Below are 26,131 nucleotides of genomic sequence, written 5' to 3' on the forward strand. Positions count from 1 at the left end.
AATTGGGACAGAATTGTAGTTCCTTTCGCTGGATTTGCACTTTTGATGGCATCCTTTTGTTTAAGGATGGTCCAAATTATAGATGTATTGCCGTCATACAGCCTTGCCAGTTCAATCACTCGTACAGCACGCTCATGTTTTTCTATTATTTCTTGCTTTACTTCTATTGACATCATTCTTTTCTTCTCACCACTGTCGTTTACACTCATTTTCTTTTGCCTCATGATAGCACACAAAAGAAGTTAGTAAAAAATGCAAAAATGATGCAAGAACGAGTACAAGGCACAAGATTCAACTTGATTGTGTGGGTAACGTGAGAAAGAATGAGATGCTGGTGTTGTGCTGCCGATACTGGACCTGTGCGCCAATGCGCCAACTAGCAGCAGCTTCCTGAATCACTACTCCTGTTGGAATTGTGCTCAGATCTTGAACAAAAATACGGACCGAGTTGCAGCTTGTATCTTAAAAAATTTGTATGTTGGTCTGCTCGTATCTCACGGTACCAGTGTATTTGGCTCTGTTGACTAATGATTTTGCCAACCACTGACATAGTACAAACTTAATATCTAGACTAGAGATTTCAGACTTTCAGAGAATAGCTAGTTGGTTAGTATAGAGGACTTAACCTTAGATCCACTGACATGAAGTCTAGTTTTCTCTCATTGCTACCCATTTGTAACAATTATTGTGTAAGTACCTTTCTAGAAATAATTTATGTTTTCTCAATTCTGTTCACAAAGACCAGGATACTTCTTTTGTTTTCTTATTAAATTAATACTATTTGAGAATAAAACATCAAATAAATAAATGTATGGATATAGATTAGTAATCTGTGACTATTTTATCTGTTCCAGAGGATTGACATGGTTCCAGAATTGCTTAGCTCCAACCTCTGTTCCTTAAGGTCTAACGTTGACAGGTATTTATGCATGTTTTTTTCATAAGAACATAGTAAGTACTCCTTTAACTGGTTCCCATTAACAAATACTTTCATTTTTTCCTGTAGACTGGCATTTTCATGTATTTGGGAAATGAATCACAATGCTGAAATCTTAAAAACAAGGTTTACCAAAAGTGTCATTAATTCAAAGGTTAGTTTTCATGGTTAATATTTTATGTTTAAAATCTTCGCTGCTTTTAACAGTGTTCTAGATTATTTTGAAAGTCTAGGCTTAAGAATTTTTACCCTAGTGTTGTAACAAAAGCTAGATTTTTCCAATCATCTGCTTAATTCTTGGTGTTATTTAAAAATGAGTTTATCTAACTATTGTTCTATATTCAGAAGCTTATAAAGCCTACATACCTGAGAAGACCAAATAGATGACTTTAGCCCCAAGTCAGCAGTTCCAGTATTTGAAGCTATCCCAAATTATGACTAGTTAGGGTTTTTAAAGTTGGCCTGTATACCATCTACTTGTTCTTCTTATTTATTCATAGAGACGATCTTACACATCCATGTTGGATTCCCACCCACAGACCTAGCCTGAGATGTGTGTTCAGACAGAAGGGATGAGGAATTGTCTTCTTCATTCTTTTCATTTCTGTGTACTCCCCAGATTCTCTGTATTCTCATTTTCCCCTGACTCCTCTAAGGTTTGCCAAATCCCTTTTCTTTCAGTGATCCATTTTTCAAATTTACCTGCTTTTTTCTCTCTCTTTAACATCATGTTTCTAGTTGGAAGAAAGCGTTAGACTAATAAATAGTGATGTGCGAATGATTTAAGCCTTTCTAGCTTTGTATTTTTAAATAGCAATAAATTTATTTTTCTCCCAGACTTTCCCAGTAAGACAAAATTATATGAAAAAATTTAGTGAACATGTAACAAAACGTTTTTAGAAGGGCAACTCTTAGCTCCTACCAGAGAACTTGGCTGTCCTCAGATTCTGACTGGACTTGCATCATCTAATGTTCTTATGCTGTTTTTGATTTTTATTTGTAAAGTTACTTTTAAAAGACAATCAGCTAAAAAATGGTAGTTTTCCATGAAGAGTGAAATAGGAACAGAAACAGCTATTTGTATATTTGAATTGAGATTGGAAATTACTTTAAACCTTTTATACTCTCAGTTGTCCCATTTTTAAATACTTAATTTTGGGTATTTAGTAGATTTCCTGCAAAACATGATGATTAGATCACTACAGTTTTCTTAATTATTTGCCATTGAATAAGGGAGTAATTTCTTCTAGAAAGAACTATACTTCACTGTTATCAGAAAATAATCAAACCTCGCTGTTTATTTTAGCATTACTGGAGTATTTATACATGAACTGAAATATGAAAGTAATTCAAGTTTAAGCAATGTGTATACTAACAATACTACCATATCACTTTAACCTAAGTTTGCTTATGTTGCATAATGTATCAGATAAAACTTAATGAACCAGAAATCTTAGATGTAGAATATAAATATTATAGTTAGGAATCTCTATCTTGTTAATGATGTTTAGGTTTTTCAAAATCATAGATATTATGTAGTGGGAATGTAGTAAACCAGTTTTTATCGATATTTGTAAAGGGTTATATTAACATGTGGTTTCTTCTTTAGGCTTCCCTTACATATGCTGAAGCTCAGATGAGAATTGATTCATCAACTATGAATGATAATATTACCATTAGTCTCCGTGGACTAAATAAACTAGCTAAAATTTTGAAAAGAAGAAGAATTGAAAATGGGTACATTTCAAAAATACCTATTAAGATACTTCATAATTCATTTATCTTGGTATTAAGATAACTTGTGAACTCTTTAAAGTATTTTATCATGGCCAGTGATGACTTATTTAATAGGTTGAATAAAACTCTTACATAGAGACATTCTACTTCTAGCTACCTTTTAATTATTAGTAACATGAATCTGGACTGGTGTTAGTTCAGAAGTTCTGTAATTTATTGTCCGAAAATAGATATGTTTCAGGTAAAGATCTTAAAGAAATTCTAAGAAGGCAAGAGCTCCTAAACACATCTATGGATTGTTTTGAATTTTAATTAAGAATGAGTTTACACATTGAACATTGATTTTCATTTTAAATAAATGTAGAGGAAGTTTGTATTACATGTTAGAGTTGGAAGATTTTAGAGATTGTTTAATCCAACACCTTTATTTTTTAAATGATTAAAAGTTATATGGAAGCAGAGTTCCCAAAGATTTGATAGCTTGTGGCAGATCATATCTTTCAGCTATCATATCATGGCATTTGCCTTATTAGAAAAGGTATAAATAAGATAAGGGGTGTCCAAGTACCCAAACTTGTTGAAGTAGTTAAAAGAAATTTGATTCTTGAAAGACATGAACTATTAGAGTACATGAGTTTTGGATGGGGTTCCCATGTGCATCCAAGGTAGGGTTACAAGCAGCTACTAAAAGTGTTTTTGTTAGGGAATGTAAATTATAGCTCTATGCTGGTTCATAAGATATGCCTATTTAAATTTAAATTAAAAATTCAGTTTCTGAGTTACACTAGCCATATTTCAAGTGCTCAGTAGCCACATGCGGCTAGTGACTACCATGTCGGAAAGTATGGATAGAGAACATTCTCATTTCTGCAGGAAGTTCTGTTGGACAGTATGCAGAGGTAGTTATGCAGGGCCACCCCTGTCTGTTCACACCCCCGTTTTCTGGGAATTTTTTATATAATCCTAAATATGAAACTTAAAAGTATGTAAGGATAATCTGGATGCAGTAAAACCCAATGAAATTATTGCTCAAGCTTGTAATTTACATATAAATAAGACTATAGTTTTTTTATGACATAAAATGAAACATTAGGCCCTGGCCGGTTAGCTCAGTGGTAGAGTGTCGGCCTGGTGTGCAGGAGTCCCGGGTTGATTGCTGGCCAAGGCACACAGGAGAAGCACCCATCTGCTTCTCCACCCCTCCCCCTCTCCTTCCTTTCTGTCTCTCTCTTCCTCTCCCGCAGCCAAGGCTCCATTGGAGCAAAGTTGGCCTGGGCGCTGAGGATGGTTCTGTGGCCTCTGCCTCAGGTGCTAGAATGGCTCTAGTTGCAACAGAGCGACACCCCAGATGGGCAGAGCATTGCCCCTGGTGGGCATGCCGGGTGGATCCCGGTCGGGCGCATGCGGGAGTCTGTCTGACTGCCTCCCCGTTTCCAACTTCAGAAAAATACAAAAAAAAAAAGGAAACATTATTCAGCAAAGTATTTGTCCGTTAAAGCTTTGCAATTTGCCACGCATTAGAAGAAAGTCTGTGTAAAGATAATTTTTAGAAAGTTTGTTTCAAAGCAAACTGAATAAAACAGATTACAAGTGTATTTTTGTGGATTTAAATAAGATGTAAACTTGTATTTGTATCATAGCTTCTCATAATTAGGATAGAAATGATATTTTTTAACTTCAAACCTGGTCTTAATTTTGTAAATAGAAGGTCATTTACTGGTAAAAGCTATCATTTAATCTTCTGAGTCTTAGGGAGAATTGAGAAAACCATCATTAAAATACAAAATGACATCTTTTGTCTTCTTAAAGGATCTTTTGTCTGTCTTTAATTATGTCTACCTTAAAAGATAAATGTTACATCATGGATAGTGGCCTATGAAGAAAAAATGATCAAAATATGATTAGTATACCTTGCTTTTTAAGTCAAGATATATTAATAAACACATAATAGAGCGGATGTAGAACCTTGTAAATACTTCAGGGCAGAAGAGGAATGTTTGTGAGATTCCCTCGCTAGTATTCCTTTTGTAACTCCCCAATAAAGGTGATGAGTTAAGGAAGAAAAGGACTTGGATCTCACTTGTCTCATCTCATATTTTTTTCCCTTTTAATGAGTTCACACAGCCTCATTAAAATTCTAAGTTTTAGGTTAATTTGTAGCTTGACCTGATGAAAGAAGTGTCAAGGTATAAAGAAACATTCCTTGTGGGAATTGTCTTCACGGGAGTTGTTGTTAAGTCATTAAATGAACCAAGCATGTAAAGCACTTAGCATAGGATGTTATCAGACACATAGACTCAGATATTAGTACCCACTAGTCTTTGCAACATATTAGTAGTTGTAGTTTATCAGTCTCCATTGGTTAAGTTTATGGGGAAGATACTCATGAACTGTGGACCTTCCAGTGTCAGTAATCTAAGCATAGCTGCGTCATTTTTGCTTCTCTCCATCATCCCTCTCTGCATTCTACAGTTTCCATGGCAAATTCTTTATTTGTAAAAGTGATTACAAACCTGATGTAACTGAGTAAAATCTCATAGCTTGAGATTTTACAGAATATATTTAAACTCTCAGAAGCACAAGGATGCAAGTTTTATTGTGTTGCTATTTTGCTCTCTTACTAAGTGCTTTTAGATCTGTAAAACTTACCAGATGGTCATAAAGCCTTTGGAAAAATAACTACTACATACTTGCTATCATCATTTTCTGTTTTAAAAGAAGCACTTCCAGAATAATATCTGTTATTGGCTCACTTGACTAATCCACCTCTTTAATTTTTATTTAGGGCTTTGACTCTTTCTTCTCCAGAAGTTCGATTTCACATGGACAGCGAAACTCATGATCCTATAGATCTACAAACAAAGGAACTGAGGTATGCATTTTTTGATGGGCACTAAGTAAGATTTTGGTTTTAAACGTAATGTCTGATTGTTAGTGTACAAAACATATTTATACCCAAAATATCTATTTTTAGTAGGGTTAGGATTTCTGTAGGGTTTTTTTTTTAAACTTAAAAAATCTGTACAGAAAAGTAAATAGCTCACTTTTAAGTTTTTCTAACATAAAACTGGGATTAGTATCAAGTTAGAAAAACTTCAAATTTGAATTGGTATGTCTTTTTTTTTTTTTTTGACAGAGACAGATAAGAGTCAAAGAGAGGGACAAATAGGGACAAACAGACAGGAAAGGACAGAGATGAGAAGCATCAGTTCTTTGTTACAGCACCTTAGTTGTTCAATGATTGCTTTCTCATATGTGCCTTGACTGGGCAGCTACAGCAAAGTGAGTGACCCCTTGTTCAAGCCATCAACCTTGGGCTCAACCAAGGGGTCATGTCTTTGATCCTATGCTCAAGCCAGAGACCCTGTGCTCAAGCCGGTGACTTTGGGGTTTTGATTGTGGGTCCTCTGTGTCCCAGTTCAGTGCTCTATCCACTGCACCACCACGTGGTTAGGCTGAATTGGTATGTCTTGATGTGTGTGGTGTATTAGAACTTGACTAGTAATAGTTACAGTAAGTAAAAGAAGATTGCCCCAATTAATTAATTAATGTGAGAGGAAGGTAGATAGATGCCCACATGTGTCCCAACTGGGATCCACCCAGCAACCCTCATCTGGGGCCAATGCTCTGCTCACCTGGGGCCATGCTCTCAACCGAGCTATTTTTAGCGCCTGAGGTGGGAGACTCCACTGAGCCATCCTCAGTGCCTGGGGCTAACACACTTGAATTGATCCATGGCTTTCGGAGGGGAAAAGAGAGAGAGAGAGAAAGGAGACGGGGAGGGGTAGAGAAGCAGATGGTTGCTTCTCCTGTGTACTCTGGGAATTGAACCTGGGACTTTCACATGCCAGGTTGATGCTCTATTACTGAGCCAGGGCCAATTAATTTCTTAAATGTTTAATGTAGAGGGTACTGTGGTAGAATGGAGTAGGGTCACAGGGCTTTGAGGACAGACTGCCTAAGTTTGGATTCTACTTCTGTCATAACTGTTTACACAACTCTGGAGAAGCTACTTGACCTCTCTGTGCCATTTTATTTATGATTAATAATGGTTCCTACCTCAAAGGGTGTTGTGAAGTGTACTCAGATGTTATACTCAGCTACTGTTGTTATTGCTTTATTGACTTAATTAAGATTTAGGAAGCAAGAAAATTGTTGCTTAAATCAGAGTTAGGCTTCTTTTCCACACTTCTTACATAAGGTAATTCTGAAATTAAATTTGCACTTTTCTTAGAAAATGACTGAGAATTAAAAATGGGAATATATTGAAGTTTGTTAGTTAGAGTCAGTTTGTGCTTTATAGCATTAGAACTAAAATTAAATACCTTTTTGGGTGGGTTCTTCTGTGCAAATAAGTCTAATGTTAGTATGAACAATGATCCCAACACCAGGAGCTTTTTTGAGGAAAAAAGAATCCAACTTTGCCAAAATAGAACATCATCCATTTCGTCCTGCCAATAAGAGATTGCCTCCATAAGTTTGAAAGGTATAGAAGGTGTTACTAATATTTTAAAAATATATAGTACTGTTAGCAATCTTGTCAAGATTTAAGATGTTATTCAAAATGGAAATAGGAATGAAAAGTAAGTAATGCATGTTCAGTAACTTGGGAGAAAGAAAGTACTATGTGATGGCGATCATTTATTAAACTGAATTTTAAATGGACATAGACTATTTATATTGAAAAGCAATATCAGATTGGTTAAGAGTTTTGAAGTTTGGTTATGTAGACTTGGATCCAGTTACTACCAATAACTGTGACCTTGAGTAGAGAATAATCCTCAGTCTTATCTGCAAAAGAGAAAATATATGTATGGCACTATATATATAGCACTTAAATCACAATGCCTGACCATAATAAGCACCAGAGTGCCTGTTGTACATATGATCTCTTCATTTTGGTGATTTACTATTTAGAAAGTTTTAATTTTTAAACCAAAATTTTTATGATGTAAACTTTTAATTATTCTTAGTGCCCTTTATTTTTATGAATATATAGTTAAATAAAAATGTATTTCTATTTGGGCTCAGTAAAAGGCAAAAATGTTTATGATTTAGATAGTATGTATTAGAATTATTAGCAAAGCTATTTTTAAAAAAATTTTATTTATTGATTTTTTTAGAGAGAGGAGAGAGGGAGAAAAACAGTGGGGTGGGAGGAGCAAGAAGCATCAACTTGTTGTTGCTTCTCATACGTGCCTTGATCTGGCAAGCCTGGGGTTCGAATCAGTGACCTCAGCATTCCAGGTCAACTCTTTATCCACTGTGCCACCACAGGTCAGGCAAAACTTCTATTTTTTTAATGCAATTTGTAAAGTCTCCTCTAGCTTGAGATTTACACATACAGTAGATGCATAGTAGGGAAGAAATGGAAGAGCCCCAAGTTATATATGAGTGTGTGTGTGTGTGTGTGTGAATGTGCACACACACACGCACACAGGAATGTTTACATAGGAAGCATTTCCATTGTCTTCTAGGTAGAAAGGATAACCTGTAAATAAATATTATATAGCAGAGTCTCAGATTCTCCTTATTTAATGATTATTTTTTCATTGGCAGAGAAACAAATTCCATGGTGGAAGAATTTATGTTACTTGCCAATATCTCTGTTGCAAAAAAAATTCATGAAGAATTTTCTGAACATGCTTTGCTTCGAAAACATCCTGCTCCCCCCCCATCAAATTATGAAATTCTCGTTAAGGCAGCTAAATCTAAGGTAAGGTCATATAGTTTGAAAAGTTTTTTATATTTGTGTTGTGATCTATCCAGTGCATTGAATAATTTATATTAACATCACCATAAAACTGTTCTTATTTCTTGATGCAAAAATATGCCAGTAGTTCTTAGTTTTTATTATTGACATACCTTTCACATATAACAATTACATTCATTTAAAGTGTACAATATGTTAGTTTAATACATTTATATAAACTTAATCAGTGAGTTTAAATACCAGGTATTTGCCTGGTAATATTAGGAGAGAAGAACTTTTATATTTTTAATTTAGTTTCAAAAATTATTTAATTTCAGAATATTTAAGACCATTCTTAATAAGGCTATATGTTATTTCACAGTTATTTTTCCAAAGCAAAGGACTAGCAAGTGCAGAAGCATGTACTGTTTCATTTACAGTGTGCTGGACATGATAAGCTCTTCGCTGTCTCTGTGCCGGCCGGTAACACATGTTCTTTATGGCTGTGTTCCTTACGTCTCCACTAAACTACTTAGTTTCAGAGCCTCACAGATCAGTTTTTTCCCTTTATCTTTAACTCAGTTAAGTTTGCTTTATATCCTGTCCCTAAGAAGGAGTCCACTTATTGCATACATGGAAAAAAGGACAAATAGGGAAAGGGCACCATTTCCTTAGCCCCATATGCCCCCTGCCTTGGCTGTCAGTAGATTTCATTTAAGGATAAATCCCCTTACCCTTCAGGTGACTATGGCTTCCATTGGTTTTCTTTGCATCACTTGTTCATGTCCCATCTTTACTGTCCAGAAGCAAGCTAGGAGTTGTTTTGCATCTCGGGACATTTATTCTAGCAGGATGGCATTGGTTTCTGAATTTTCAGGCATTGATGGTGGGCCTGCCCCTATCATATGCAACAGAACAGAATCAGCTTCTCCTCTGCTCTGAGGCTTCTTATAAACTGGGGGATGTTTCTCTTATCTTATTTCTTCCTAAGACCTGGGTAGAGAGAGGAAGGAGTATTTAAATATGTTTGCCTCATCTCCAAAAGTAGAATAAAGCAGCTGAGTTTGATGTATCACAGCATTGATTGGTAATGACCAATATAATTTTATTTCATTTTTGACCTTTACTTCTACTTTAAATGGAAGGAAATTTTCTACAGAGAAAATCCAGGCATCCTGGAAAGTATCCAGATCTGCTTTGATTTTCTCCTGCTCACAGAAATTAGGCACACATTGGGCTTTGAGCAGCAGCACTGGGCTCCCACCATCCTTTCTTCAGGACGTCGGTACTTCAGTATCTTCCTATGCATTCAGAAAATGTTAAGCTTTGATGTTGCACAGATAGTTATTGCTTTTTATAAATTGATTTTTAGTCTCCTACATGAAGAATAAAAGGTATAAACACTTATTTGTTCAATCTGATTTGTTATATTTTGAATACATGGTAGTACTGATTTTAAAATGTGCTCTTCCCCTCTTTATTTACAGAATTTGGAAATTAAAACTGATACAGCCAAGTCTTTGGCTGACTCTTTGGATCGGGCTGATTCTCCTACGTTCCCATATCTAAACACTCTGTTAAGAATATTAGCCACTCGCTGCATGATGCAAGCTGTGTACTTCTGCTCTGGGATGGACAGTGATTTTCATCACTATGGCTTAGCATCCCCAATATACACACATTTCACTTCACCCATCAGAAGGTACTTTTTGTAATTAAAGGAAACAGAAAATAGGCCCTGGCCGGTTAGCTTAGTGGTAGAGTATCTGCCCGGCATGCAGGAGTCCCGGGTTCGATTTCCGGCCAGGGCACACAGGAGAAGCACCCATCTGCTTCTCCACCCCTCCCCCTCTCCTTCCTCTCTGTTTCTGTCTTCCCCTCCCGCAGCCAGGGCTCCATTGGAGCAAAGTTGGCCTGGGCACTGAGGATGGCTCTGTGGCCTCTGCCTCAGGCGCTAGAATGGCTCTGGTTGCAACAGAGTGACACCCCAGAGGGGCAGAGCATCGCCCCTGGTGGGCATGCCGGGTGGATCCCGGTCGGGCGCATGCGGGAGTCTGTCTGACTGCCTCCCCGTTTCTGGCTTTGGAAGAATCTAAAAAAAAAAAAAAAAAAGGAAAACAGAAAATAGCTAATTATGAATTAAAAAAAACATTTTAATGCTATCATAGCATGATTCTTGTTTCTCCTTTATGTATCTAGGTATGCAGACATCATTGTTCATCGCTTGTTGGCTGTAGCTATTGGGGCTGACTGTACTTATCCAGAATTGACAGACAAACATAAGCTGGCAGATTTATGTAAAAATCTCAATTTCCGGCACAAAATGGCTCAGTATGCCCAACGTGCGTCAGTGGCTTTTCATACCCAGGTATTTGCCTTCTATTGATAAGATTAGGAAAGAAGAACTTTTGTTCCTTTTTTTCAAGTGAAATTTTTTTTTGTAAATTTCAAAATAAGACAATTCTTAATAAGGTTGTATATTATTTTACAGTTATTTTTTAAAAGCAAAGGAATAGTAAGTGAAGAAGCCTATATTCTTTTTGTGAAGAAAAATGCTATTGTGGTGTTAATTCCAAAGTATGGTTTAGAAGGTACAGTCTTTTTTGAAGAAAAGGACAAACCAAAGCCACAGCTTATTTATGATGATGAGGTATAGTATTTCTAATGTTTTAGTTTTCTTTGCTTTTGGTGGTGGGAGGAGTACTTTGTTTTGTTAGGTTACAAATGGTATCTGTAAAGTGTAAAATTGTTCTTCGTACCCTACAGAATTGAATTGTGCCCACTCAGCTTATTCCTGGACTCACCTCTGTGTACCTTTTCACATACACAGGCTGACCTTGGTTTCTGTGTAAAGTTTTCCCCCACCACAGAAACCTTAAATTACACTTTGCCCTATGTGCAAAAATGGATTAAAGGAATAAACTGCTTAGAGCTTAAGGAAGGGAATTTTTTAACTTGTTTTCCAGCATATCTTATCTGACACCTCGTTGCTTCCCTAACCTTAGTAGAACTACAAACCAATAAACTCGGCTGCAGCACCTTTGTGCTGTGCTCCTCTACTAGACAAACCACCTGCCGGTGAGAGTCCTGAGAGGACTGAATGTATATTGGCACCATCTTAATGAAAGGACAGAGTGTACATAGATACCTCATGTTTATGTGAGGCTACTAGATTAGTGGTTTTTACTATGTTGAACAACACCTAGGTGTGCTTATTAAATATTGAAGTAATTTTTAAAATTAAGCTTTTAAATTAATATGATAGATAAGAATTAGAACACAGCCTCAAGTGTATTAAAATAATTTAAAATTATAAAATGTCTTTTGTTTAGATACCCTTACTTAAAGTAGAAGGTACTGTGTTCCATATATTTGATAAAGTTAAAGTGAAAATCGTGTTGGATTCATCAAATCTTCAGCATCAGAAAATTCGGATGTCCCTGGTAGAACCACAGGTAAGACCAAACTGGTACTCTCTACGTGGGAGTGGAATACATTTTTTAACAGACGGATATAGTCATAAGTTATTTCTGTTTAATGATAAGAGGGAATTTTGTAAGTAATGTGAAGGACAAATATTTGCATAGCAATTCCTATTTTCTCACTGATCTCTCTAGACTATAGGCTCCTTGTTACCTGGGATTCTTCTGGGGTCATTGGCAACAAAACAGAGCTCCCTGAGATGTCTTGCTTAGTCCCTTATCAGTTTTGAAAGCTGCACTTTTGAAGATTAAGTTAAAGAGTGTTTTACTGGTTTCTTAATCTTTGTTTTGCCCTAGTACAGCTGAGGCCTCTGATGCTGACCATCACAGTGACTCAGCTAGGAATACTGGACGTGTTGAACACACTTCCCAAATGACTTCTCATGTCTGTCATTTTTAAACCACTGTTATTCTGTGTGTGAAATACATACTTTGTGTGGGAAACCTTTTCTAACCCCATGTTCCCCCTCTACCCCTATATCCTTTTGAAATTGAAAGTATCAGTGGGAGAATGCGATTTATTCCTTATTATATGCTTTTATTCACCTAATTTTTCTCCAATTGCATTTCTTTAGATACCAGGAATAAGTATTCCTGAAGATTCTTCAAATATGGGCATTAATGAACCAGAGAAAAAGAAGAAGAAGCTTGAAAAATAGCTACAGTCAACAAAAAAACTTCAAGGATTGATTTTCCTAAAAAAAAAAAAAAAAAAGCTTGAGGACATTACTAAAACTAACAAGTCTGTGAAACAGTTTATTATTTTTAAGTGAATTTTAATAATTTTAAAAATTTGCATTTTTATTGAACTGTTGTCTATGCCCCATACTACTTTACTTCTGGATTGAACAGAACTATTTATGCAGAAAAATTCAATTGAATATCCATCACTTAAATAGTGACAGGATAGCAAATTCAGGGATCTGAAAAGATCATTTAAAGGCAGCATTTATTTGCTCATTGATGAGATTAACTTTGCATACGAAATTTAATTATTTAATATTGATAGAAAACGAACTACCATTTTGCTTTGGTAGAACATTTTAGAAGCAAAGAGCAAGCCGTCTTTTCTAAATCTTGAAATCTATATTTAGTATTGCAGTTTTTAGATTTCAAGATAATTAAGACCTGTTGGGGAATTCAGTAATCTTTGCTATCTGTAATTTACCCAACTTACATTATGTGCTCTCTTTCTGTTAAAAAGCCTCCTGCAGTTTCTTAATGATCCTTGAGTAGCTGTGAATGTTTAGGATTTGGATATTGTAGGAAGGCAAGGTGGAGGATATTTTGATCTGACTGGAAAAATAGTTATTTTATCCAACATAATACATGTTCATCATCCTTGACCTTCATCCCAAGTATCTCCCCCAAAGTAAGGCATTAGGATTCACAGAAAGATTGGATAATACTAAATGTCACATCATGTCATTTATAAAATAAAAAGTGGATAATTGCTTTTAAACTGCATATGTATCAGATTATATAGGAAAGGGGAGATTGTGTAAGCACATATTAAGAGGGACAGATGGGGTATTATAATTTGGTATGGCAGAGTGACTACTTTCCTTGTTAACCGTTAGTAATGATTAAGTTGGTGTTTTCAAAAATATTTTGAGATAGTTACTTTAAAACATTTTATTTTGCTTATTTATTATCTAAAATACCTATGGTGTACCAGGCTTGTCACCAGTCAAGTCAGCTGCCTTTTGCTTGGAAGGAGCTTGTGATACAATGAGAAGTGGCAAAAATGTCAGGAGGTATAGTAGGAATATTTACAGTGTGTACTTTTAGACACTCAGTAATTAGTGTAACTAATTATTAGTGAAACCCATACATTAAGGCAGAAAGTGTCAGTTGAAGGAAGCTAGCTTTGAGTTGTCTTGGGTCCAAGAAGAGGACTAAGACAAGCAGGAGTCAGCAAGCCTTTTTGTAAAGGGCCAGACATTTAAGGCTCTGCTAACCGTCCAGTCTGTTACAGCCTTAGTACTCAGTGCTTCTGCTCTTACAGTATGTAAACAAGCATGGCTGTGTTCCAACAAAACCTGATTTATAGACACATAATTTAAGCTTCATAATTTTCATGTCATAAAATATTACCCATTTGATTTCCCCTTCCCCAGACCACTTAAAAATTCTTGGCTTGTGGACCAGTTTGCCTGCAATAGAGGAAAAGGGAGGCTCTTGGTAAAAGAAAGGAGCTATAACTCACCTTATGTCTCTTTCCAAGTTCTCTTGTGCTTCATCTATGAGGAAGGCCTAATTCAGGCATTAGTCCCCTATTGAGTAGTTCAAAATGTCCAGAGACCTTATTTACATCCATTTAAATCCTTTCCCTTGGTAATCTAAAACAGTGCTTTTCAAACTTTTTACTCTTGGGGACTGGTAAAAATAGAATTATATCCAGGACTGCCAAGACAGAAATAACCATTACTAGTATTTTGTGTATTATTTTTTTAATTAAAATACTATAAAATAAAAATTCTGCAACTAGGTGAAAATTTAAAACATTTAATAGAATACACCTGAAATTTCTGGAGAGCATTATTTAATTCAAGTAAAGCTGGTGTGAAATCTGCTGTTGCTTCTTTGCAAGGATACCTGGTAACTGCGTCTGTAGTTTTGTTTATGAGAAATGAAGCATTGAATTGACATCCATTAGTTTCTTTGTTCAGTTTTTATTAGTGATAGGGCTTGAAAAGTCTTCTCACACGAGAAGATAGAGTACGATTAAAAATTTAATAGCTCTGTAACTGAGAGAGATTCTTCTTCCAGTGATATCCAGAATTGTGACAATGACTGCATTCTGTTTCAACACACCAGAGTGACTTTGAAGATTATCAGTTTTTCTTTTTCACAATAATTAAGGAAGCAGGAGTTACCCAATTCTACGAATGGATTATTGATCTAGATGTTACCTTTATGGGGATCCTCATTTTTAGGGTAATAATGGTCAAAGATTTGAACTAACAAACATTCTGTCGACTTACATTTAGTATGAATTTCCAGTTGATGTTGGCAGCGAAGTCTTGGAAAAATGGAAACATTTCTACGTCTCTCCTTGTATATAACTTTCCTGAAGAACAAGTTTCTTTTTAAATGCATCCATCTTTTTTCTTAATGTAAAAATGTTTGTGTAAAACCCCTGAAGAGAAGTATTAAGTTCATTGAAGAGGCTAAATATATCCGCCATATATGCGAGCTTAGCTATCCATTCTTCATTCAACAAAAACTCTACTGCCCTGGCCGGTTGCCTCAGTGGTAGAGCATCGGCCTGGCGTGCAGAAGTCCCAGGTTCGATTCCCGGCCAGGGCACACAGGAGAGGCGCCCATCTGCTTCTCCACCCCTCCCCCTCTCCGTCTCTCTCTTCCCCTCCCACAGTGAGGCTCCATTGGAGCAAAGATGGCCCGGGCGCTGGGGATGGCTCCTTGGCCTCTGCTCCAGGCGCTAGAGTGGCTCTGGTCGCAACAGAGCGACGCCCCGGAGGGGCAGAGCATCGCCCCTGGTGGGCAGAGCGTCGCCCCCTGGTGGGAGTGCCGGGTGGATCCCAGTCGGGCACATGTGGGAGTCTGTCTGACTGTCTCTCCCCGTTTCCAGCTTCAGAAAAATACAAAAAAAACCGCCCCCAAAACTCTACTTATGCAGCTTCGCTCATGTAAAAACATTTTCATTTCTTAACTTGAAAAGGTGTGAAAGAACCTTTCCTCTTTCAGAGCCACCTCTCTTCCATATAGAGATGTTGGGGTTGTGGATCCATACTTTCACAAGGTTCAAACCTCAACTACGAATATCAACTGTCTTCACTGAGTCATTAATCATTATCTTCAATTCAGGGGAGTTTTTGCATTAAATGCTGCAGGTGAATCATACAGTGCGGCGTGGACGCATTTCTTGATATGCAACATTTTGTATTTTCGCAACTACCCAAATGACATCCAGTTATGCTTGCAGCACCATCAGTACACACTCCAATGCACTCCCCCAGTCTAAGCCCTCCACTTGAAAGTACTCAAAGCATTAAATATCTCTGAACTAGTGGCCCAACCAGGTAAAGACAACAGACTAGTTCTTCCCTAAAGTCTTCTTGATCATTACCTCATGAATCAAAGTAGAACAGCATGGTTACATCAGTTGATTCATCAAGTTGAATGGCAAAACATTTTGATTTCTTTATCCTCTCCACAACTTGCTCTTCAATATCATTGGCTACATCAAAAATTCTCTGAACAGTATTATCAGAAAGCAGTATAGCCTCAAGTTTTTCTGTGGATTGACCCAAAATGTCCCAAGTAACAACTAAAATGCAAGACTTTACTAATTCTTCAATAGTGAACAGGTTTCTTTTCTTAGCGAGATGGACAGAGAGAGGGACAGATAAGGACAGACAGGAAGGTAGAGAGATGAGAAGCATCAATTCTTGGTTGAGGCACCTTAATTGTTCATTGACTGCTTTCTCATATGTGCCTTGATTGGGGGGGGGGGAGGGCTGTAGCCCAGTGAGATACACTCCGGGCATCCCACATTTACCCCAGTAATAAAAACAATACATAATATGAAGATGCTGTTAGTACTACCTTTCTAGTATTTACACTTTTTAAAGCAGTTACAAGGCCATTTATCACTGGAACTAAGAATTTTTACACAAAAATGAACGAAAGGGCCAAGAATTAAAATTTTTGGAAACCTGTTTAACCTCCCCACTTCTTTGATTAAATTTCCTTTATATCTTATTAGATTTCTTTCACATAGATTTTAAATTTAAATTCATATATATTCACATTTGTACATGAAACTACTTTCACAGTTCCACACGTTCTCAGAACTGCAAGTGCAGGCTGTCATCAGTGAGGCTTACTAATAAGCAGTTCGTTGACCCTGTAGGATAGGAGCAGTCATCACTTTCAAGTTTTAATTGTAAAACATCACTAAAGGTGATTACAAAAATATTTATTGACCAAATATAAACTTCAGCAACTTGTTGAACTTCCAGGTGCTTTTTTCTGTTGTTCCTGTGTCACTAAATTGAGCCCTTGATTTTTCACATTAAGGAGGGAAAGAAAAAACGCTAAGCATGTTAGTTGAAGCAATCTTCCCCTAATCGTGATCACATTGATTCTGTGCATAAAAAATATGCAAGCAGCTCTTCAGTGATAGTCTTTGGTTCTGAGAGGTGTTCTGTGGACTGCTGCACTGAGGATTTGCTGTTTTCATCCAATACCTCTGTGTTGTGTGGTCTTGCTGTGAAAGGGAAAGAAATACCCGTCTTTCAGTTAAAGTAGGATTATTTAGGGATGCAACTATTATGAGAACTTTTTAAAACCTGAATGCAGGTTCTAAAAGGACTGTAAAGATAGGCTTTCTTACAAATCAATATTTAGTATCAAAAAGACTTATCTCATGGTCAACTACAATTCCATCTCACGACAAAATGGAGGAAAGGGAAAATAAAGTGAGCTCCCATATTAAATCTTAACTCTCATTTGGAGACTTAGTGCATTAATTTGATGTGTAGTCTCTCAGTTGTACTACTTTCCTCTCTAATAAAGTTATTTTTTATGTTTAGCTTTGAGACAATATTACAGGCAAAACCTCTGACTCCTCTTTGGCAACCCCTACTCCTACTTCCCTTCAGTTTTAAGGAACTGATTTCAAGTATCTATTCCAAAGTATGGCTAACTCTCCCTCTCCAACCTCTTTTATACTTATAGCAGAAGAGTTGGGAAAACACAGTGTTTCCATTTAAAAAACACCTCCTGGCCCTGGCCGGTTGGCTCAGCAGTAGAGCGTTGGCCTAGTGTGCGGAGGACCCGGGTTCGATTCCCAGCCAGGGCACATAGGAGAGGCGCCCATTTGCTTCTTCACCCCCCCTCCTTCCTCTCTGTCTCTCTCTTCCCCTCCTGCAGCCAGGGCTCCATTGGAGCAAAGATGGCCCGGGCGCTGGGGATGGCTCCTTGGCCTCTGCCCCAGGCGCTAGAGTGGCTCTGGTCACGGCAGAGCGATGCCCCAGAGGGGCAGAGCATTGCCCCCTGGTGGGCAGAGCTTTGCCCCTGGTGGGCGTGCCGGGTGGATCCTGGTCGGGCGCATGCGGGAGTCTGTCTGACTGTCTCTCCCCATTTCCAGCTTCAGAAAAATACAAAAAATAATAATAATAAAATAAAAAAATAAAAAATAAAAAGCACCTCCTGCCTGACCAGGTGGTGGCGGAGTGGATAGAGCATCAGACTAGGAAGTGGAGGACCCAGGTTCCAGACGCCGAGGTCGCCAGCTTGAGTGCGGGCTCATATGGTATGAGCAAAGCTCACCAGCTTGGACCCAAGGTCACTGGCTCGAGCAAGGGGTTACTTGGTCTGCTGAAGGCCCACGGTCAAAACACATATGAGAAAGCAATCAATGAAGAACTAAGGTGTCGCAATGAAAAACTGATGATTGATGCTTCTCATCTCTCTCCGTTCCTGTCTGTCCCTGTCTATCCCTCTCTCTGACTCTCCATCTCTGTAAAAAATTTTAAAAAAATAAAAAGCACCTCCTGCTGTGAAATGTCCAGAAGAATGAGGTATAAACATAATAATTAACAAAATCTTAAGCAAAATGGAGGGGAAAATAGACCAAAAACAGTCACATTTAGTAAACACTCATAACCTACCACATCAAACTTTGTTTTTTCCATACCTTTGTGTTAAAAACGAGGTTTGGTCTCAACTTCCAAGGTTTGTGCATCACTTTCTTTGCAGTAACTTTCTGCCCCAACTGTATCCATGATGTTGCTTCCACAGTTCTGTGTATTATAGCCACTATCCATCTGATAGGAACGAGGGGGAAACACACTAAGGATAACACTCAAATTAATTCACTTATCCACAAAATTTATTTTGATGAGCTTTTATGGTTAAATAAGTAAGCTTACCTAAAATATTTATAAAATGTACTTTACATACACATAAATGATTTATGTAATATATAAAGGTGAATCATTATACTATCATTCACAAATGAATACAATGTAATATTTAAGTCATATTGAATGAAATTTAAAATATATAAACATAAAAGGTAGTTCTACATAGAACTGAGTCTTTACTATCTTGTAATTTTTCTTAGAATCAGTAAATAAGCTACCAAAAACCTGCTTTCCTATTACTTTGTGGTTTCACTCAGTAGATGAAAGTGAGAATTACAATCAACTTCACCTTCCAACTAATTTACCAAGCTTGTCTCCAAGTGGCTTGATTGCATTTCTAAATACAGCCAACCTTTATGAGTATTCAAAGTTGTACATATTTTTTAAAAGGTGGGCTACATTACACTCACACCCATTGCTGAAACCTTACCTTCATAATATCACATATATAATGACTCCAGATGTTCAATTTTTAATTGAAATTGTAGCATTCTAGCCTTGCCTGTGGTGGCCCAGTAGATAAAGCACTGACCTGGAATGCTGAGGTTGCCGGTTCGAAACCCTGGCTTGTCTAGGCAGGGCACATAAAAGCAGCAACTACTATGAGTTGATGCTTTCCGCTGCTATCCACCCCCCCTTCTTGCTCTAAAATCAATAAAATCTTATATATATAAAAAGAAATTCTAGCCTTCTAGGATACAGTGCTACAGACCAAAGATCGAGAGAAAACATGGGATTGAAGTAAACTTCAGTTTTGGAACATATATTTATTGAGTGCCTGAAAGTGCCGGGCTGGCCCTGGCCAGGTAGCTCAGTTGGTTAGGATGTCTTCCCCATATGCCAAGGTTGTGGGTTCAGCCAGGGTCAGGGCACATATGAAAATCAACCAAGGAATGTGTAAGTAAGTGAAACCACAGTTGATGTTTCTCTCCCCTTCTCCCTCTAAAATCAGTAATAAAAACATTCCAGGCCCATATGGCACTCGTATCAGACCACTCTTATTTTCTCCTTACTACAACCCTATTAACTTCACAGATGAGGAAAGTAAAGCTCAGAAAGGTTAACTTTCACAATGCCAGGCAGAATGACGTAACCAAGATGTGAGGCTCCCAAGTCCCCGTCCATTACATACACTGCATTTACCTGCATAGTGCTAAGCATCAAACAACACAAAACCCCACAAGGACTCACCTTGCAATTAAGCCTTTTTTTGCAAACTAGGATCAGGTTAAGGGAAAGGTGTGTAGTTCTTCCCTCATCAGAAACATTAGCTTAGAAAGTGCATTCTATCATCGTTAAGAAAAATGTTTCCAGTTTTCAGGGATGGATGTGTTCACTCGAGTCATGTTCCATTTTAATTAGACTTGTGGACGAGTGAAAAAAAAAGTTGCGGCCCTGGCCGGTTGGCTCAGCGGTAGAGCGTCGGCCTGGCGTGCAGGAGTCCCGGGTTCGATTCCCGGGTTCGATTCCCGGCCAGGGCACACAGGAGAAGCACCCATCTGCTTCTCCACCCTTCCCCTTCTCCTTCCTCTCTGTCTCTCTCTTCCCCTCCCGCAGCCAAGGCTCCATTGGAGCAAAGATGGCCCGGGCACTGAGGATGGCTCTGGATGCAACAGAGTGAGGCCCCAGAGGGGCAGAACATCGCCCCCTGGTGGGCATGCCGGGTGGATCCCAGTTGGGTGCATGCGGGAGTCTGTCTGACTGCCTCCACGTTTCCAGCTTCGGAAAAAAAAAAAAAAGTTGCATCACATCCCAGGGGAAACACCCTCTTCTGCAATCATTCAGCAGCTGCTTGGTCAAAATGTAATTATCAGATTGCCTCCAGACAATCTGCCAATAACTTCCTTTTATTATTCACCAGTGCCAAACAACCGGCTTACCTAACTCAAACTAAATACATAACTGAATATATCAAGGGAAAAGTTCATAGCACAGTGGAGAGAGCAAGTAAGGCATATCAGAGTTTGTCCCACTTGTAGGAAGAAAAGGATCAATGGGCACCCGATCAGATTGTGGCTGACCACTGGCTCTCATCTAGAATACTAATGTCAATGCCTACTGTGACTAATGTTCCTGTTCTTCCAGTGGGACTGTGCTGCTTTTAAATGGTATCTCTACTGCCAGTCATCCTCCTGTTGTTACTAAGTTAATTTTTCTCTCCCATAAGTCAGATGTGGTTTTCTAAAACCATGCAAGGTTCACAACTGACCATAGCTGTGGCTTCCATGCATTCCTTGGAATCTGGCCTCAGCACTCGAGCCCTGTCCTCACCGCTCACCCTCAAGTCTGCCCCTCCTGCTCGCTACCTTTCAGAAAGAACTCGGTCTCCCGTTACTTTCTGAAAACCAACACTCTTAGTTTGCTCACATTAACTCTGATCTCAGTGATCATTATTATCCTATACTCCCTATTATTATACCCATTTTTTAAATAAGAGGGAACAAGCTCAAAGAAGTTACTTTCCAAAATTTATATAAAACAGCTAGGAAAGAAGCCCATGTTCTTGAATGCCATGCGAGCCACACCACCCCCAGCTACAAACACCTGAGAATCCTACCAGAGCTCTGGATTCTATCCCATCTTGCACGTTTCACTCCCTCACATATTAAATGAACCACCGTGTTACAGGTGACATCTATTGCATCTGCTGTAAATTATGAGGATTAGATAGATTCTGACTTGGTCTAGTCTCTGGTACTTTAAAAGGACACATAACTGATACCTATTAGTAATAATTATCCTGCCAATTCCTAGTTTTCTTTGTTCTTTTTTTCCTTTTATAGCTTTCTTTTTAATTTAAATATGCAAGTTTCTTCCATCTAAAGTAAAAACAAAATAAAGAAACTACAAAATGATCTTGAACTTTGATGTTCTCCCCTTGCTATCATGAATCTAAGGTCTTCAGAGACTTCTCTACGTCTATTTTTTCATTTACCTGCCTTCCCTTTACCTCCCACTTTGAGGTTGCTCACTCACCAAGTTTTGTTATTGATCCAGCAGCCATTTTTCAAGCCCAATGGCCCTTGCTTTTATTTTGAAGGCACAGGCATACCCCAGAAATACTGCAGTATGGTTTTGGACCACCACAAGAGCATTGCAATAAAGCGAGTTGTCATCTTTTGGCTGGTGGAAGGTCTTGCCTTCTAAAAAACACAGTATCTGTGCGGCACAATACAATGAGGTGTGTCTGCTAAGTACTTTTCCTTCTCAGTATACCCCACGCTATTCTGCTTTCCTAGAGTCTTCCTCTCACCTCTGTCCAGGCCTCAGTCCCTTCCAGGGATTCAGCTCCCTTTATCCACTCCCTCAATATTTTCTCAGGATTCCAAACCTTGGCCTACTGTTCTCACTTTATACATCCTTCTGGTTGAATTTATGCACTCATTTGGCTCTTATTCCACAAATACTTAATGAGTAGCTATTACATACCAAGCTTTCTTTCTTTTTTTAAATAACTTCTGGGATAAACAAAAACACATGATTACTGGGTTGGAAAGAATACAAAATGTCCATGGAATTAGGAAAGCACATAATGAGACCTAGCATGGCTGGTGGAACCAGGGAAGTCTACTTGGATAACGTGACCATTAATTGTGAATTAAAAAAGAATCAGGAGTTAAGTATGTAATGTGAAATAAAAAGGAGTTTTACACTGTGTGCAAAGGGTCTTTGACAAGAGGAACATGGTTACTGAAAACTCTGAAAGCCACTGTGACTGAAACAAAGCGAATGGGGGAACAGAGAGAATGGAGGAACAGAGAGAATGGGGGAACGGAGAGAATGGAGGAACAGAGATAATGGGGGAACAGAGAGAATGGGGGAACAGAGAGAATGGAGGAACGGAGAGAATGGGGGAACGGAGATAATGGGGGAACGGAGAGAATGGGGGAACAGAGAGAATGGAGGAACGGAGAGAATGGGGGAACGGAGAGAATGGGGGAACGGAGAGAATGGGGGAACAGAGAGAATGGGGGAACAGAGAGAATGGGGGAACAGAGAGAATGGAGGAACGGAGAGAATGGGGGAACGGAGAGAATGGGGGAACGGAGAGAATGGAGGAAACGAAAGAGGCTGGACAGGAAGGCAAAGGTCAGACCACACAATGCTTTGCCAGCCATGCTATAGATTTTTAAGTTATTACCAAAATAAAACAAAAACCTCTCTCTCTTCCCCTCCTGCAGCCAAGTTGGCCCTGGGCACTAAGGATGGCTCCATGGCCTCGCCGTAGATCCCGGTTGGGGTACATGGGGAAGTCTGTCTCTCTGCCTCCCTGCCTCCCACTTAATAATAAAAAAAATAAATACTATCAAGGAAAACCCAAAATTACTGTATTCTCAGAACAAAAATGCTATACAGGAAACTGGAATTCCTTGGCACTAACTCCATACACGAGAGATGAACCCTGAGAAGGTGCCTGACACCTGCAGTCTGTAAAAACGGAGCTGCTTGATTTCTGCTCTCTTCTTTTCCTACTCCGAATAAATACCAGTTAATGTGAATATTAACTATATATCATGAGTCCAAATCACAAGAAACTAACCCTCCTGATATCACCTAGTATTGATATTTTTTAAAAAAATTATACAATGCTATATTTATTGTCTTCACACATTTTCTTCCTTACCATAACTTTAGAAAAGAAAGGCTAAAGAACACCAATGGACCAAGTACAGGACTGTAGAATATTAACATACTTTACCTGAGTGTTACTGCTTTCACAAGGAATGACACTGCTTTCTGCAAGAGGTGACATACACATATGAGAAGTTTCAATACTGAAGGCGATCCCACTCACGGAATCAGTCATGGGTGAACTCCCATTATCCACTGGCTCCTTAATCCAAGTGTTCTCATCTGCTGTCTCTGCTGGATCGACCATGTCCACAGTGTTATTCTCCTTCTCGCTCTCGACATCCTGCAGCAGGGCCAGGACTTGCGCAGCACTGGACTGATTCTGTGTAATGGACATGGAAGTCACGACTAAATGTGAGCCATGTGGAGAAGCACCACTCTGCAACTGCTGCAGGTGGACTCCAACAGTGTCCACGGCGGGGAATGAGCCATCTGTGGAAGGAGTGTTCACTTTATCTTCTTCATCTTCACTGGGAGCCTCAAGGGTAAAAGGCATTTGAATCAGTGAGGTCCGATACTGAGTACCACCTCTAAACATCTCAAGTCTCATAGGAGACCAATTTTTAATTGGTGAGCAGCCATCTATATAAGGACTTCTGATACACGGATTACTGATTCCATTAGAATTTATTTGAGATGAAGCATCAGGAGAAGTAAACTTTCTTTGTTCTAAAAGATTAGGAGAAAAAATAAAATCATAAAATCATAATGGAAAAACCGTTCCTAAATGGTAATCATGTTACATGGCAGAAAAAATAGATTTCTATTAACAGTTCTGCTGTTTACTGGAAATTTTGTTAAAAACAAAAGCACACGGGTTACATCCATATCTTGGTTATTATAAATAATGCTGCAATAAACACAGGGTACATTGTTTTGAATTCGTGGTTTGGATTTCTTCAGATATATACTGAGAAGTGGAATTGCTGAGTCATAGGCAGATCCATTTTTAATTTTTTGAAAAAGCTCCATACTGTTTTCCACGGTGGCTACACCCATCTGCATGCCCACCAGCAGTGCAGGAGGGTTCCCTCTTCACATCTTTATCAACACTTGCCTTTTTTGTAAATTTATTGATGACAGACATTCTGAAAGGTATGAGGTGATATCTCACTGTGGTTTTAATGTGATATTTGGTGATGTTGACCTTTTCATATGTCTATTGGCCATCTTTATGTCCTCTTCGGAGAAGTATCTACTCAGGTCCTATGTCCATCTTTTAACTGGATAAAAACATCTTTTTGGTGTTGAGTTGTATGAGTTCTTTATAAATTTTGGACATTAACCCCTTATTGGATGTATCATTGGTGAATATCTTCTCCTATTCAGTAAGCTATCTTTTTGTTTTGTTATTTACAATAGCCAAGATATGGAAGCAAATCAACTGCCCAACAACAGATGAGAATAAAAAAGCTGTCATACATAATATAAGTGGAATATTAGTTGGCCACAAAAAAGAATGAAATCTCATCAATTGCAACAGCATGGATGGACCCAGAGAGTATTATGCTAACTGAAATAAGTCAGTCAGAAAATGACAAATACCATATGATCTCACTTATATGTGGAATATAAGAACAGTATGAATGAACAAACAACAGAAACAGACTTGCATATACAAAGAACAGAGTGATGGTTGCCAGAGGGGACAGAGGCTGTACATATGGGTGGAAAGGTGAAGGGATTGAGAAGTACAGATCGATAGTTACAAAATAGTCACAGGGATGTCAAGTACAGAATAGGGAATATAGTCAATAATGTAATTACTGTGTATAGTGCCAGGTAGGTATTGGACACATCAGTGGGAATACTTGGTAAAGTATATGATTGTCTAACCACTATGCTGTGTACCTGAAGCAAATAACAAAATAATATTGAACGTAAACTACAATTAAAAAAAAACCCCAAAAGTACAAGTCAATGTGTCTCAATAAGTAAGATGAGGTTCTTCAAATATAATTCCTATGGCATCTTCTCTTTTGAAATTAAACAAAATATTCCGTGAGAATTATTTCGTCACCAGCATATTTTTACCATAACCATACTGTTCATATACAAAGAAGAAAATGGAGAAATCAGGTGACAGCTACAAATTAATAGCTGTACCTGACAAATGAAATACAACAGCCTCTCTTGTTCAGTTTTGCTTTCTCTGCTGTTAGTCATCTATGGTCAACTGAGGTCCAAAAACATTAAATGGGAAGTCGCACTGAAGTAATAATCCCTTTCCCCCAAATAAATGACCTATCAACATTCAGAAAGGATTCAATGTCAAAGAATTAAAAAATCAAAGATAAAAAATAATGCAATAAGAGACCTTTTTGTAATGTGCCAAATTAACAAACTTCAAAAAGAATGATAATACCAGTGTTTCCGGATGGAGAAAAAGTGATTTTCTTATACACTAATTAACAACAATGTCAATTGGTACAACCTGTTATGTGACAAATTTATGAGGCTTTAAAGATATTCATCCCTTCGGCCCATGATTCCACTTCTAAGAATTTCATCAAGGATATAAATATGTTGTGCACAACACAATATATATACAAGGATAATCATTAGTTATATGATTTTTAAAAAATAGAAATAATTTAAATGTTTACTAACGATTGAAAACAACTAAAACATCCATGAAATGGCATATTACATAATGGTGCAAATTCAGACAATAATAAACAACTGATCTATTAAAATACTCAAAATAAAATGCTTCATAAAGCAAGAGAGACCTCTGTGTGTGTGTGTATGAGTG

The 26,131-nt window shown here is 38.0% G+C and overlaps 2 protein-coding genes across 4 annotated transcripts in view; one reads left to right on the top strand and one right to left on the bottom strand.

The window, feature by feature from the left end:
- DIS3 (DIS3 homolog, exosome endoribonuclease and 3'-5' exoribonuclease) overlaps positions 1-15,448 on the top strand; it is a 38,640-nt gene extending 23,192 nt beyond the window's left edge. The window contains exons 12-21 of one of the 2 annotated variants that reach the window (XM_066237049.1): positions 855-919; positions 1,007-1,091; positions 2,547-2,674; positions 5,460-5,546; positions 8,234-8,390; positions 9,854-10,068; positions 10,566-10,734; positions 10,858-11,016; positions 11,699-11,821; positions 12,424-15,448. In XM_066237049.1, coding sequence (XP_066093146.1) covers positions 855-919; positions 1,007-1,091; positions 2,547-2,674; positions 5,460-5,546; positions 8,234-8,390; positions 9,854-10,068; positions 10,566-10,734; positions 10,858-11,016; positions 11,699-11,821; positions 12,424-12,507 — 1,272 coding nt within the window. In that variant the 3' untranslated portion in view covers positions 12,508-15,448. The remainder of the gene's footprint in view (positions 1-854; positions 920-1,006; positions 1,092-2,546; positions 2,675-5,459; positions 5,547-8,233; positions 8,391-9,853; positions 10,069-10,565; positions 10,735-10,857; positions 11,017-11,698; positions 11,822-12,423) is intronic. The other variant, XM_066237050.1, reaches the window with a different exon arrangement.
- A 1,324-nt stretch (positions 15,449-16,772) lies between these two features.
- The window catches only part of BORA (BORA aurora kinase A activator), a 28,419-nt gene continuing 19,060 nt past the window's right edge, over positions 16,773-26,131 (bottom strand). Inside the window, exons 9-12 of one of the 2 annotated variants that reach the window (XM_066237057.1) lie at positions 23,444-24,045; positions 18,531-18,645; positions 17,302-17,321; positions 16,773-17,084 (exon numbers count right to left, since the gene is read on the bottom strand). In XM_066237057.1, the coding sequence (XP_066093154.1) occupies positions 16,941-17,084; positions 17,302-17,321; positions 18,531-18,645; positions 23,444-24,045 (881 nt within the window). In that variant the 3' untranslated portion in view covers positions 16,773-16,940. Of the gene's footprint in view, positions 17,085-17,301; positions 17,322-18,515; positions 18,646-23,443; positions 24,046-26,131 lie in introns of both variants that reach the window. The other variant, XM_066237056.1, reaches the window with a different exon arrangement.

This window comes from Saccopteryx bilineata, chromosome 6 (genome assembly GCF_036850765.1).
Source record: "Saccopteryx bilineata isolate mSacBil1 chromosome 6, mSacBil1_pri_phased_curated, whole genome shotgun sequence".
NCBI classification, from domain to species: domain Eukaryota; kingdom Metazoa; phylum Chordata; class Mammalia; order Chiroptera; family Emballonuridae; genus Saccopteryx; species Saccopteryx bilineata.